At 42.4% G+C, this 16202-nt stretch overlaps 1 protein-coding gene across 2 annotated transcripts in view; it reads left to right on the plus strand.

Annotated features, from left to right (window-relative positions):
* LOC125901170 (protein jagged-2-like) overlaps positions 1-16202 on the plus strand; it is an 84172-nt gene that overhangs the window by 31586 nt on the left and 36384 nt on the right. For both annotated transcript variants that reach the window (XM_049596615.1, XM_049596616.1), the window contains exons 4-5: positions 9520-9774; positions 11097-11157. In XM_049596615.1, coding sequence (XP_049452572.1) covers positions 9520-9774; positions 11097-11157 — 316 coding nt within the window. The remainder of the gene's footprint in view (positions 1-9519; positions 9775-11096; positions 11158-16202) is intronic.

Below are 16202 nucleotides of genomic sequence, written 5' to 3' on the forward strand. Positions count from 1 at the left end.
CCTTATGAGTTATAATGAAGCCAAATTTTTTCCCCCTTTGTTAAATACTGTCACAATGAAGCCGTATTTAATGCGTGCTTAAGGTGTGTTAGTTGAATCAATCAAACTTAGAGAGTAACCCCATCACCAGCTTTTGCGCCATTTAATTAAATATAAGTTGCTTCAAGGCAACTCCAAGTGTATCGGTTCCAAATATTGGTTATTGTTGTCCTTGATGACTAATTATTGGAATGAAAATGGGCCCTGAAACAAATGTATTAGTCCATCCCTAACAACTGATGCTCAGGACATGCAAAAGTTTTCCTTCCACTTCTCATCGTCAATAATCCCACTTTTGAAATTGTCCCTTTATCTGCTGGTTTGACGGGGCCTGATCCAACACTTTCGTTTCTGGCAGACTTCAAACCGTGGACACTGAGGTGGACTGAATAACACTGGGCTCAGCAGACACCTCAATTCGTCCATGGGTGGTAGCAATATTAAGTTCTAATGTAAAGTAGTCGCTAGACCAATGAGTGCTAACAAATTGACAATCAAACCGGTCGTCTGCCATTGTTTTTGTGGTTTATGGTGCATGGTCACAAAGCAGCAGTAGGCATGAACTGAGGAAATGACGTCATCATTTCCCAAGCGCTCCATCTTACACGTCTAGATGGATGCAAAGTTACCAGAGATTTGAGTTGTCAATAACTTAAGAGTGAATCTAAAAGTGACCAAAGATTCCTTTTTTTCTGTGCGGAAGCCAACACACAGAGGAAAGTATCCATTTTAAAAAGATATAGAGCCTTAGAAGATAAACAGCCATCCCAAATATCACCTGTGAGCCGAGGCTTCCCGTACAGAGCTCTGACTTATGATTGACAAGTAGCCTGTTTGTGCTCCACCACCTTCTCCCCTTTCTCACCCTCTTCAGGGTCACTCAGACTGTTTTCGGCTCTCTTCTATATTAAGCCCGTGAGAGCATTGCATCGTTAAGCCATTAATTACAGACCGCAGCGCTCTTTTTTCGTCCCCCACGCCCCCCACACTCTTTCCTCTGATGTCTGTCTCCTAATTAGCATCCTGACAGCTGTCCGGCTACCGCACGCCACTTCATTATCCAGAAACACTGTGACAGGCTGGCATCCAGACTGTCGTGCCTCGGCCTGGACGGCAGCTCTGCTGGTGGGACGCTGAAGTCTCTGCCCGCTTGGCCACCTGTAGATGTGCCGGTGCGATGTCCGGAGGGATTCTTTATTAATCCTCAAAGGTGGGAGGCTAGGAGGCAGTGACAGGCAGGCGGGAGGCGCTGACGTCTCATCCGCCGTGTCCCGTCTTCTAGACTTGGACTGAGTGTTTTCTCATTGCGTGATCATGAGTTTGATTCCTGAACCTGTCAGTGAGTCTGTCAGCAGCCAAGTGTCAGAGTGAAACATTACTTGCTCGCTCTATGTCATACTGGATAAGCTAAAAATATAAAGTTAATAAACTGAATTCCTCCATGAATCTTTGTCTGTGACGGTCAGGAGAGTTACGTCAGGAGACAGTCGAAAGTTACTGATGATTCTTTACTTCTCTGTGTTTCGTTTTCACTCCTGTTTCTTGGATTTCCGACATTTTCAGGAATTACTTTGGACACACAGAGAGCAGGCATGAACCTGTCGCATCCAGCGTCAATGATACTGCAGCATAATTAGAGAGAGAGTTGTCGTGTTATGGGCCAGGTGTGCACAGCAATAAGAATTTGAGGATGCCCCGATCAAGTTTTGTTTTGCCCGAGAGCCCATTCCCAGTCCTCTGATTGTCTGCCAACACAAGTCCTCACAACACCGGGCTGTGTTTTCATGCGTAATACAGCTCCGCATTTCATCTAAAGTGGAGTAGCAGTAAATTAAGTTAGTGAAACCAACTGTGACAGCTAGATTGCTCTGCATACAGAAAACACTTTGACAACTATTTGTGTTGTTGCCAAATATTTTCTATAGTACACAGTGATAGGGAGAGAGTTGACAGTGGGGATCTGAGAGGTTTGGACAGGATCTGTGCTCGAGTGATGAGGCTGATATTCAATTGGATGTTGATAACAATCTTGACAATTAATTGTTCAAGTCATTCATTAAGAAAATTGTCAATCATTCTCAGGTGTTTGGATTTTTTGCTGCTTTTCTCACTTCTGCCTTTCATATTTTTCACTATCGATCAGTCTTGATGAATCAATTATTTGTCAGAAAAATGTCCAAAAATAGTGACAGATGTTCAGCCCAGTTCTAAATTCAAACACCCACAGTATTTTATTGACTTCATTTACAGTCATGGAAGAAAACACACCTAAGAAGCTGAAACCAGAAAATGTTTTGTATTTTTGACATGAACAATTAATCAAAATTGTTGCTACTAATCAATTTATCAGTTAATCTTCTAGCTCTGTTCAGCTTCTTATCATCTTAACTCAGATATTTTTGGTTGTTTGAACTGTTGGCCAAACAAACCCAACAATCTGAAGTAGGGCTGCGACGATTAGTTGACTAATCGATGACTAATCGACTATTAAAATAATCGGTGACTGTTTCAGTCGTCGACTAATCGGTTTGAGTCATTTTTCATAGAGAAGTACTATAAAAGTACCCCAAAACACTCTTACTGCAGCTTCTTACGTTCAAATATTGGCAGCTCTACACACTCTCCCATGACGGTGAACTAAAACCCTTTGGCGCGAGTTTGAAACAAGACATTAGATAACGTAATTTTGGGGTTTGGGGGAGATAGACCGACATTTTTCAACATTTTAACACATTTTTCGATACAATGATTAGTCGGCTAATCGAAGAAATAATCGACAGATTCGTCGATAGTGAAAATAACCGTTAGCTGCAGCCCTAATCTGAAGATACCATCTTGCGCTGAGGGCACAATTTTTGTGTTTTCTAGACCGGTGGTTCTCAAACTTTTTATCCCCAAGACACACCTGTATAAATATCTGTGCACAGAAGCGTCTATAATGTTTGTTGTCCTTCTTTACATCAACATAACTGTTTGCTTTTATTTACTTATATCAAATAACAATTGACAACCAATCATTACTCATGAAATACTTATCAATAAAATGATTCAAGAATTCATTTTAAACGTTTTAAAATTACAAAAAAGCATCAATAATGGTGACAAATTACGTCACACCATTTTAGAACCACTGTTCTAGACTAAATTAATGAATTGGAAAATCAATTGATCAAGTAATAAAAAGTTGGGATGGGACAAGTCTGATTCAGACGCTTTTGAAACAGCATCTGAAAAAAGAAACAAATATTTTGGTGATTTTATGCACACTCGTTTCATTTCAGCTCGGCATGACCGTCATTACTGCACTTTGCTGTTATTTACGGTAGCACCAGTTTCTCTACAGTCTGTGTTTCATCACAGGTGGGGCGCTGCTCCGCCTACACATACATAAGCACATAACTTCGTAGCACAGGAGAGGACAGACAAGTGAGGCGAGCGTTACTTGAGTTAAAGGAAAGTCGTTACGTTACGTGCAAGATCGCTGCCAATATCTTTTTATTACCAAGAAACGTATGGAGCATAAACACGAGGCAGTTTCGTAGCTGTTTCCAGGTGATGTGTGTAAATTTCTTAGTGTTGACATAACGTTTCAGGAGAGAAACAATGCATCTAAGAAGTGATCGTCTCGGGCCCCAAAATCTTTAGTTTCCAAAAAAAAAGATACAATGCTAAAACTCTCTGTCAGTGTAATGATGACTTCTTTAAACTGCAGATTCGTGCTTTGTGTTGCTCACTTGTTTTTCCCATTAGGAAATGATTACAGTAAAAAAGAAAAAATCAGTGAAAAAAAAAAACAGTGCTTCATATTCTGACTCATTTAAAGATCCCTTCGTCTGTGAGAATCTCTCAGGACATCCTAATAAGGAATAAAGTCTGCCAAACAAAGAAATGATGAAGTCATCAGGATGATTACAATAATAATGTGATTACAGCAAGGTGTCTCCAGGTGAGGACCTGAAGGTAGTTTCAGTGTGTGAACAGGTCCGGGCAGCAGCAGGTTGGAGAGGCCTCGGGAAAGAGAGGCTCTGTGAAGACTGTTTATGCTTCAGGAAGCCCCCGCCTGTTTCAAAACAAGACACACAGGGCAGGAGATGTTGTTGATTCTGTGCGTCGGTGGATTGTCGGCTGGCGTGGAGACTCAGTGGAGGGTAGAGATATGCCGATACTGGGCATGTGTCAGGTACTGTCAGGACAATCTCCGAAACGTGTGTCCACATAGAGGTTTTCTTTGGCAGGAAAGAAGCGGCAAGGAGCTGGGGATGCTTAATATCATGATATTAACGTTAGTGAGGTGGCTAACCTGATGCTACATTAACAGAGGGTGGACTACACAGTTAACAACAGGCTTACGGTGATAAAAGTTCAGATATTTTCAACCAGAAGCGCTCAGAGCGGCTGCACAAAAAGCTGGAGCGCTCTGAAAAAAGAAGCCTGGCGTGGCACTTTTCTTCAGACAGCTATCTAAACTGCTGAATAAGTGTTGCTGATTTTTCCTCCAGGTGTGACGAGCTAGGATTCATCTTTCACATTATTAAAATTAACTTTAAATTCTGTCTGATATCTGAAGTGTTTAAAACCATGTGAAATGCAACACTCGTCCCTCTGTATGTTCTGATATCGTCACCATAACTGCTGAAGTTTGACAGTGTAGAAAAAGACTCCATTTTCCACGCTGTCCTGATTTACTGAGTCTCTCTGCGAGCTAACACACTGCCACAGATTTCAGTCCCACACCCACCACCTGAAACACCCAGGCACTCACTCACTGCTGTTCATCTCCAGCAATTAGATATAAAAATATAGACCAATCATGAGCTCTCTCTGTACTGGAGGAGACGCGCTAAGAGGGGCCGTTGTTACTAGGGAGAGCAGGAGAGAGTGGGCCATATAAAACCGGCTTATATAAACAACGAGGGGCTTCAGATCTGAGCAGCTGATCGAGTCGAGAGCAACATGATTGTCTGTGTGAAGAGAAGATTCGTTTTAGGAACAAAGCCTGGCTGTTTTTTTACAAAGACTGTTTTTTAGTTGTGTGCAACAAGCTGCTTGTAACTGGAGTGTTTTGTTTGGGAGCTGCAGCACTTTTGCTTTGACCTTTGACCTCTTTACAGCTTGTCGCTTGTAACAGTGGTGATCTTTGAACTCAGGTCAGGACTGTGTTCACACCAACACTTTTTTTGTTTTCCCTCACCTGGCATCTGATGTTTTCAGAACGATGTAGTCACGTTCTTTCTACATGATCCACAAAAGGTCTTAAATACTTAAATGCTCAAATTAACCCTTTGAAACCTGGAGTGACGTCACTTTTCTCGTGCTGCTCTCACACACCTCTCCCAGGTATTCAAACCTTTGAACCCTGAGCAAATTGATGCAATTTCTTTCAAAAACACGGGGAAAAAAGCAACGAGCAACTTGGTAAGAAATGTCCCACAAATTGCAAAACAGAAAAACAGATTTAGAAAATTATTTAAAGACAAAAACTCGGAAAAAAGCACAAAAAATAATAATGATTCTTATTATTACATTTTAATATTATGTCACAAAATTATTTAAGCACTCTTTCAAGGTCATTTCCTCGTTTTTTGGTTGTTTTTGAACTTTTATTGAACTAACTGACTTGTTCTTAATTTTCTCTTTTTACTAATTTCTTGCTGATTTTTTTTTTTATTTTCAATTTTTTGGATAATTTCTTCTTTCGTTGCTCATTACCTTCTTGCCGTGTTTTTAAAAGAAATCGAGCCATTTTGCTCAGGTTTCAAAACATTAAAACATCAGCACTCAACATTCAGGCCTTACTTTTAGAAATACATGCACTTACTTACAAAAGCTCCTGTTTTAATTTTACAAACGAAACCAAAGTTGTAAACGTGTTAAATGTTACCTAAAGAAAAGCAGCTGTACAACAACTTTTCCAAATAAAATTATGTAAAACTCAATTTTTATTCTTAGTTTTCAATGGTCAGTGATACAAACGCATTTTACTCTGTCCCCACCCCCAAAAATGTTTTTTACGCACAGTGGTTTTAATTCCTAGCAAGGAACTTTAAAAAAAAAAACAAAAAAAAAAACTTTCCAGTAGTTTTATTTGAAGTAAATGAAAAATTAATTTGAACTTTTAAAATGACACAAAATGTTACATATTCATCAAACAAACTATGATTCAAAGCTGCAGGATTTGTCCTGCATAGAGAATTAGGCGGCGGCCATCTTGAGGTGGCAACATCTTTGCCACCACAAAAACACAAAAGGGAACAAAACTCCTTTCCCTGCCACCCTATCATGTTTTAATATATTTGTATATTGCCAGCTGGCGAGTTCAAACTGCAGTCAGCGTTCACGTACCTCTACATGTATGCCCTAAGGCCGTCTTTATGGCGACTACAACGTTTACACCAGTAAAATAAAAATATAAGGAAATTAAACAGGTTTAAATCAACTTTTTCCCACTTTACTGAACACAGAAGTTTAAATAGACACCTGTAAAACATGATATTAGTTCAGCGCAGTGCACCTGTAAACATGAGAGCCACATATACCGATAAAAGCATTTAAATTAGGAGGTAAATACTCATTATAAAGTGATTTGTTGCGAGCAAAATCAAACATATTTCCAGGTGTGGGTACAAAAAGTTTTGAATGCAGGTGTCATGTAACAGGAGAATTTTCAGTACTACTTGGTCCTGGTTTATGTCACTCGATGCATTAAAGGACTCAAGGACTGATACCCAGCTCTAGTTGTAATCGTCATTTTCCTCTATCGTCTAATTTTTACACCTCCAACAGTAGATGATGCCGAACAACCACCACTCCACCCAGCTTGGTCTTGGCAAAATGCTGGAAACATCACTAAGTCCAAACTAGTAGAAAAAACTTCTGCACACACTTAGTGAAAGTGAAAATGTGTTTTCTACCAGTTAGAACTCCAACAGTAAAACACATAGCTTGTAAAACACCAGTTGACGGCACGGTGCAAATGCAGGTGTAACTGTTTACAACTTCAATGTGTTGTTGTCATATATAAAAGCACACCTGGAATGAGGTTCAGCGCTGCACAGACAAACTTCTACAGCAACTATAACAAACCAATCATCTCTCATTTCATCATTACATGTTTATCAGAGGAGATAAAAGAGGCAGAAATGACCAGTGGGTCCTCTCTTCTCTGTGTGGATGTGTTTTAACCTGCCGCTGGGTGGAGTTAAAATTATATGGCACCAAATAAATTGCACTTAATCAGCTTTGATATGCTCCCCTGTGATTGCCAAAACGTTATAATGAACCTTTTTATTGCTACATGCAGCGCGGCGTGCATTCCACCTCAGTTAAGATGCAAATTACCTCGTTTTGCCCACGTCAATCTTGATCATTATACAAGCTTGGCGCCACTTTACTTTTCCGATCGTGTAGAGTTAGACGCTGTTTGTGTGTGGTGACATAAATCAGTATCTGACACTGGGCTCTGCAGTTTATGTGCAGTTTTCCTGCCTAAACAGTGCCAGAGTTTTAGTTCCAATACATTTTCTGATACCTGGGGTGTTTTCATTTAACAAATTAGACAGGAAGGAAGCGAGCATTTTATTTTTATTACAATCATAACCTTTAATTAAACAGGAAAGGCCTTTGAGAGAAAGCTCTTTTTTACAAGGATGTCTGCAGTTCATATGAAACAGTAGAAGAACATGAAAGTAAAACTATGTATTAGCAAATTATACAAGAAACAGGACAAGGACATCAACATCTGCTCATGGACGAGAGAGCCGTGCTCATGACAGCGTAAGATTAATGGCATCCTCCTTGGCTGAGCTGTAACGTTAGCTAGCTCAGTGGTACTATGTGAGCTAACAGTAGATGCACACTTCCTTCTTGTTGTGAGGAGTTTCATGTAGGAACTATTTTTTTTTTTCAACCTAACTACACCCGCCAACTGAATCACTGTGCAGAAGGAAGCGTGCATCTACTGCTAGCTCACCTAGCACCACTGAGCTTTCTAACGTTATAACTCAGCCGAAGAGGATGCCATTAATATTTACATATCCCGCCGTCAACAGCACGAACCTCTTGTCCATTAGTAGATGCACACTTCCTTCTGCGCAATGATACAGGTTTAAATTGGTGGAAGGAGAATAGTCCCTACATGAAACTGAAACTATTTTCTTTCCACCGAATTACACCCCTGTCACCGTGCATTAGCAAGCATGCGTCTACTCATTGAGCTGTAACGTTAGCTAGCTCAGTGATGCTAGTTGAGCTAGCAGTAGATGCACGCTTCCTTCTGCACAGTGATTCAGTTGGCAGGTGTAGTTAGGTTGAAAGAAAATAGTTCCTACATGAAACCGCTCACAACAAGGTCTGTGGATTATCTTGAGTAAGCAGGTCATGATTTCTGGAAAGAGACGTTACTGTTGAATTTTTTGCAAGCATTTTTTGCCGCTTTAAGACCACAAGTTGTATTCAAACACAATAAAATCCCAATCTCCCATTTATTTAGAGTTTAGAAAAGTCTCTTAGTGTCGCAAAGTGAAAAACCAGGCCATTTATCATCGCTCATGACAAACTGGATACGCAGGAAGTCATTGATATGTGGGGTAAATATGGAGGGAAATGTCTGTAGTCAAACCTGGTTGTTGAAGTTGAGCTTATACTGGCTACTGCGATGGTTTCATGTTATTCTCAGTCGATTTAAACCGTCAACTCTGTCTGTGTTGGTGCTTTGCTCAACCCACGGAGGACAGCAACACTGTGAGCAGTGAGGATGAGCTCTTCCTTCCAGCTCTGGCTCATCCAGGTCACACTCTGCTCTGCGAGCCACAGCGGCAGAGCCTGCTGGGTCACGCTTCTTCTGTTCCTTGAGAACAAGCTAAAGGGCCTTTCCTATGTCGCCCTTCCTCGTCTGTTCCACGTCTCTTATTATTTCCGGCCTGGCTCCGATGGAGTCGGGGCTGGATATCCTGAGAGGGGGAAGCGAGGGAGGGAGGGAGGGAGGTAGGGGGGACAGAAAAGCATTTTACCAAGCAGGAAAAGTGAAAAAGCATTTGGGTTATCAAGCCCTTGCAGACCTCGCTCCTACACCCTCTGTTTGTGCTCGCTTCATTTTCCTATTCTTTCCCCCTTTTTCCTCTTCTCTTTTTTCTTCTTCCACATTCTTGGTGGAACAGAGTGAGGTTTGACCGGAGGTTACACCTTCCCTCTGATGTGTGCTAACAACAGGCATTCTTCGAAGCCTCGTGCGCTGTCTTATCTCACTAAACACCGGGTTGTTGGGTCAAATCCCATAGCCGGACTCAGCCCTGCTCCTTGGAATGTCATTCAGAATTTTTGTTATTTAGGCTCTCCTATCTAACTGACCTAAATACCTGACCTGTTGAGTGTTTCTTTTTTTCTGCACTGCTAAAATAGTAGTCGATTAGTCAGTCGACTGTTCAGTGAAGAACTCAACAGTGGTGCTGCTCTAACAATGATTTGTTTGTCTTTCTTTCTCAGATGAGGAGCTGCTGATTGAGCGCAGCATCCACAAAGGGATGATCAACCCCGGAGAGGAGAAGCAGCCGGTGGAGTATAAAAGCTTGATCGCCAGCCTTGAGTACACCATCCGGGTACGCTGCGACGAACACTACTACGGCAGCAAGTGCAACAAAGTTTGCCGTCCCCGCGACGACTACTTCGGCCATTACGTGTGTGACCAGTTGGGGAACAGAGGCTGCATGGAGGGCTGGACGGGGCCCGACTGCAAGACAGGTACACGGAAAGACATCGATCATACCTAAAACAAGGGCTGCAACTAACCTGCTGATTATCTTTATGGTTAATCGATTAATTGTTTAGTCTATAAAATGTCAAAACAAAATGTGACTAACAGTCCAATACCCAAATATTCTTCATGTACTAGCAAAAATGACAAAGAAAGGCAACAAATTTTCACATTTAAGGAGCGGAAACCAGCAAATATTGGACACTTTTACTTGAAAAATGACTGAAACAATTAATCAATTATCAAAATAGTTGGTGAATAATTTTCTGTAGATTGACTTAACTTTAATTGGCCAGTCATTGAAGCTCTACTCTGAACACATGCAGCAATTCATAGGCTAATGAGGCTCCTCATTTTCACTTTTTACTGATTTATACTGAAAAAAATAAAACAAATAAATAAATAAAATAAAATATTATCAAAAATATTACCAATATCATAACTAAAAATTACCAATAAATAATTCAAATGGAGCCAAAAATAATTGTAAAGCATTATTATTTCATGTGTGGATTGTAGTTTATGTATTTTATCATGCCTTCCATTTGATTAATTAACACTCAGTGACACTTTTTATGTTAGAAAAAAAAGCAAAAAGGTTAAATAAAATATTAATGATAAAAGAAAACATGTTTACAGCTGTGTTAAATGCCATCAGAGGTACTAAAGGAGGAAGAAGATGATTTTCTTTGTCATGTAGTACTGTTAAGATGTAGTGACAGTTTCATCAAATATGACAAAAGGTTGTTTTTATAAAAATAACCTACTGTAACTTTAAATGCAAAAGCGTTAAATGGTTAAACTTGAGTTCCTGTGCTGCAAACACTATGTTTAAAACATAAACCTCTCTCAGAATTCACATCTCACTCACCGTATCTCAGTCTCACTTTTTTTTTAAGAGTTAAATTGAATGTTCAAAGTCTGCGGTCACGTGGACAAAGCTTTCTCAGACTCTACCTCCCCGCTGTCCTTTTCGGAAAACGTTTGGAAGTTCATTGCAGTTCATGTCAAGTGTCAAATTGTAAGAATCCAAAGAATGTTTGGAAACTCTCGTCACTGCTGGAGACACCTTCAATTTTCCAAACAACAACTTGCCATCCATTGTTACTGCGGCAGAGATTCTCGTCCTTCTTACAAACAAGAAAACACGGGAAATGAGATTTTAATGATTTGACCATCTGCACAGCGAGGTGCCAGACGAGAACTCAGAGAAGATTGGACGTTAGTGGTTTTTAAAAATTGCTGATGAAATGGTGACAGATTGTGGAACTAACACAAACTTGTCACTTTCTCTTTCCTCTCCCAAAAGCCATCTGCAAGCAGGGATGCAGCCTCCAGCATGGGACGTGCAGCGTGCCGGGGGAGTGCAAGTGAGTCGGCTCTACGAGCTTTTGTTGGTTGTTTGTTTGTTTGTTCCACCTTGTTCGCCTCAGAGAGCGCGGCTGTCAACTGACGTAAAATATGCTCTTGTTTGGATGGAAAGAGTTTAATGAGGTTAACAGTGGTGACACAACACAGTGATGAGGCGGCGAGGGAGGGGGAGTTGTTGATAACATACCAAGCAGCCGAACAACCCCCCCATCCTAGTTCTGTGAAGTGCCCCCCCATCCCTCCACCTCCATCCCTCAGCTCCACTCTGATCCAGAAGCCATTGTTCTGCTTCCTGTTCTAAAGCTGGCCTGCTCCTGCCTGCACACACACACACACACACACACACACACACACACACAGAGGCCTGTTTTTTTGCTATATGTTTCCTCCCTCGTCGTCCTCCAGCAGCATGGAGGCACTGTGCCCCCTCTCCCTCCCCCTGCACCTCCCCTCTAATATCTACAACCCCCATCACCTCTTCCTATCCCGGGCCTTGTTATGGCTGGCACTCGCCTGACTCCACGCAACAAGCTGCAGACAAAAGGCAGGCAGAGAGAACGCAGCTAATCTGACACTTTAAAATGGTAGAAAAACTCCCAAAGTAAATACATATATTAGTATATTAATATTCATTACAATAATCAAAACCAGGTTAGTCTCGTGACTGACAGCAAGAAATACCTGCTGGTTCACACAAACACAGGGTGGGGGAGCCCTTCTGTGCAGAGTCTGCATGTCCTCCCTGTGTCAGTGTGGGTTTCCTCCAGGTGCTCCAGCTTCCTCCCACAGTCCAAAGACATACAGGTTAATTGGTGACTCTAAATTGTCCGTAGGTGTGAATGGTTGTCTGTCTCTATGTGTCAGCCCTGTGATAGTCTGGTGACCTGTCCAGGGTGAACCCTGCCTCTCACCCAGTGTCAGCTGGGATAGGCTCCAGCCCCTGTGACCCCTAACAGGATAAGCGGTTAAGGAAAATGAATGAATGAATTTGCAGATAAAAATCTGTGCTTGGTGTGAGACGGCTTTTACTTGGAATGCTGTTTGTTTTGGCACTTTTTGGCTCGCCTGCTAGAACCTGTGATATTTTCTCGTAAACTTACCCAAACCCACTTGACGTGTGGGTCGTGGGTTGACCCTCGCAGTGGAGGACAGTCCAGTTACTCACAAAACTGTAAAATGGACGCATAGTGGACTATGAGCTTTTTTTTAAAAAAAAAAGGCTTGCTTGTTGAACAGGAGAGGAGGCTGCAGAGGGAAATGTAGATTTGATTACATGTGGAACTGAAGTGTACATTCAGACAGACACACACACACACAGAGGAATATAGAGAGGGCAGAAGAGGGGAGGGAGGTGAGGGGTTTACACAGAGGCAGGTTTGATATAGTTAAGATCTCACACAAAAAAAAGAAAAGAAAGAGGCTGACATTTCTCATTGGAAATGGCCGGAGGATTGAAAGAGAGAGGAACACCCTGGAATGTGCCTCAACATGTGATTTGGAGCTTCATCGCAATCAGGGGCACACACACACACACACACACACACACACTCACTCTCTCTCTCTCTCTCTCTCACTCACACACACACACTCACACTGCTGAGAAACAGGAAGACAAACATCCATCCAACAAGCAGATGGATACAAAGAGAATAAAAGATGTTTTTTTCATCTTGGATTCATAAAAGTCCTCATTAATCACAACTTGACACACTGACATCATCACTGTAAATTTACAGCTGTTAGCGCTAAAGCTAGTTAGCATCAAAACATAAAATATCAGCAAAATCATGGATTAGAGATTTTATAATTACTAGCTTTTTTTTTTTAACGCTTTCAGCTACATTTCATAGACATCATCAACAGATGTTTGCTCAGTTGTCACTAAGAAGGCTTCAGGCTACGTTCAGACTGCAGGCAAATCAGATTTCCTTCTCAAATCAGATCTCTAAGACAGACTGTCCGCACGTTATTTACAAGTGATTTGTGTCCAGACATCACCAACCTATCTGCATGCGTTGCTGTGGTAACAATGTAGGAACCGGCAACGTTGTAGGTACGCTGGAGATGCGGCTTTCCAGCGCATGAGAAAGAGGTCCATCATTTGCCCACCAAACAATCACACTGTCAGGTCATGGTTATTTAGTGGTGCAGTGGTTAGTATTGTTGCCTCACAGCAGAGAGTTTGCATGTTCTCCCCGTGTCAGCGTGGGTTTCTTCCAGGTGCTCCAGCTTCCTCCCACAGTCCAAAGACATGCAGGTTAATTGGTGACTCTAAATTGTCCGTAGGTGTGAATGTGAGTGTGAATGGTTGTCTGTCTCTATGTGTCAGCCCTGTGATAGTCTGGCGACCTGTCCAGGGTGAACCCTGCCTCTCACCCAGTGTCAGCTGGGATAAGCTCCAGCCCCCTGTGACCCCTAACAGGATAAGTGGTTAAGGAATATGAAATAAATGAATGACTAAATGAATTGTTCTGCACGCGCAACACTGTGCTGGCAGCAGCATGGATACCTGTGAGCACTTCCATCACTCTGGATTTGACGTCATCATCATGTGTTGTGTTGCGAGTGACACAAAAGACACTTTGAAATCCAATTTGAGTAGCCAGAGCATAGAGACAGAGACATATCTAACCACCTGCATGTGTGGTTTGAATAGCATTCGCTAAAACTGCATTTCATGTGTCTCTTTTCCTTTTTTTATTTTGGCTGTCCAGACTTTCAACAATCAATCTGGATGTGCCAAAAAATACTTTTGTTTTGGCAGTCTGAACAAGGCCCAGTCAAGTATTAAACTTGAACCATGCACGACTGTCAACAGTCGGTCATATCTGGTCACAGTCATTTATTTTGAAAGCTTCAGAAAAAAATATGACCTTAAGTTGAGATTATTTTTTCAAACAGCTCGTCTAATTCCCATCCAAATATGGGGAAAAAAGTGTAAGAGCTGATAGAAATGATTTCCAAAACTACAAAATAAAACCCAAGTTTTAAGTTATCCTTACGTTAAACAAAACAATCAAATTTATACAACATACTCTAAACAAATGAGGGTAAATGTGATGTCAGAGAAAGTGAAAGAGAGACAGAGAAGCAGAGCCTGAAGGGTTAACGACGGAGAGAAGCAGTGAGAAAAAGAAAGAGAGAGAAACAGCCTGGCAGAGGAAAACTAAAAATGTGTGTTTGGTATCTTGTTTCTTACACACAGCGCATTCACAACCTACGCTCCCTCATGTGACACTACTAAACATGTAGCTAGGCAACAGCGGGCTAAGTCCGTCCGCTGGATTTGGGCGCGAGGCCTGCCTGTAAATAATTCAGCGGTCCCACACACACACACACACACACACACACACACACACACACACACACACACACACACAGGCCCCTCTACCTCTACCCCTGCCCACCGTCCCGTCCTCTGGGTGTGGTTTGTCTGAGGGGCAGCAGCAGAGCGGGGGTTTGTGGGCAGGCGGGATATTTTCAGCTCCGGCTGGCCCCCGCGGCCCCTTCCATTGATGGGACGGCAGCAGGCCGGCGACGGGGCTTGTGGGTAATGCCACCCTTGGCCTGTGGCTGCTCGAAACCATTTCCCTGCTCTCCCACACTGCAGCCAGACAGACTGTCCACGCTGCCACCGCTGCTGCACGGCTGACAGTGTGCAGGGCACCACCACCGACCGCAGTGCCGGACAACACCACATAGTGTAGTAAACAATAACAGCGCTGTCACACACACACACACACACACACACACACACACACACACACACGCACAGGCACATAACTGGGCTTCACTCAGCGAGCAGCATCAGATTAAAGTTGTTGCGGTCGTGCATGCAGTTAAAGGCGTTTCAGCTTACAAATTGTGCATGAAGCAAAACTTGTGCATGTTTTAACACAACTAGACTTTCATCCTGGCTGCATTTTTATCACGTCAGTCTCTGATGAGTCCCTCATATCTACCCATATAAAAGATCCCCATGTCACAATAAGTGTTGTAAAGGCCCCATATTATAAAAATGTATCTGAAAACTTGGACTCACAAATTCAAAACTATCTGCATGAATGAAAAACAGTAGAGATCAGTAGAGTCCGGCAACTCAAAAGACAATATAAACCAGAGGTGTGGACTCGAGTCTCATGACTTGACTCACAAATGTAATGACTTTAGACTCCACTTGACAAATTCAGAGAACGCTAGCAACTTGACTTGGATTTTAACACCATTCATTCAGTCATTCATTATCTGTGAGCCCTTCTCCTGGTCGGGGTCGCGGGGTCACTGGAGCCTATCCCAGCTTACACTGGGTGAGAGGCAGGGTTCACCCTGGACAGGTCACCAGACTATCACAGGGCTGACACATAGAGACAGACAACCATTCACACCTACGGACAATTTAGAGTCACCAGTTAACCTGCATGTCTTTGGACTGTGGGAGGAAGCTGGAGCACCTGGAGGAAACCCACGCTGACACGGGGAGAAGATGCAAACTCTGCACAGAAGGGCTCCCCCACCCTGAGTTTGTGTGAACCAGCAGGTATTTCTTGCTGTCAGTCACGAGACTAACCTGGTTTTGATTATTGTATTGTATTATTGTTTATCTGCAAATTCATTCATTCATTTTCCTTAACCGCTTATCCTGTTAGGGGTCACTGGGGGCTGGAGCCTATCCCAGCTGACACTGGGTGAGAGGTGGGGTTCACCCTGGACAGGTCACCAGACTATCACAGGGCTGACACATAGAGACAGACAACCATTCACACCTACGGACAATTTAGAGTCACCAATTAACCTGCATGTCTTTGGACTGTGGGAGGAAGCTGGAGCACCTGGAGGAAACCCACGCTGACACAGGGAGAACATGCAGACTCTGCACAGAAGGGCTTTGAACCCCCCACCCTGGGTTTGAATCAGGAGCCCTCTTGCTGTGAGACGATTTTTTCTTAGACTTAAGCCTTTTGATTTGAAAATACTTGAAACCTTCCCCCAAGCCCAAAGATTATAAAGTATGTTTTTTAAAAAGTGCCTTGAATCAGTTCTTTCC

The sequence above is a fragment of the Epinephelus fuscoguttatus genome, linkage group LG14 (assembly GCF_011397635.1).
Source record: "Epinephelus fuscoguttatus linkage group LG14, E.fuscoguttatus.final_Chr_v1".
NCBI lineage: Eukaryota > Metazoa > Chordata > Actinopteri > Perciformes > Serranidae > Epinephelus > Epinephelus fuscoguttatus.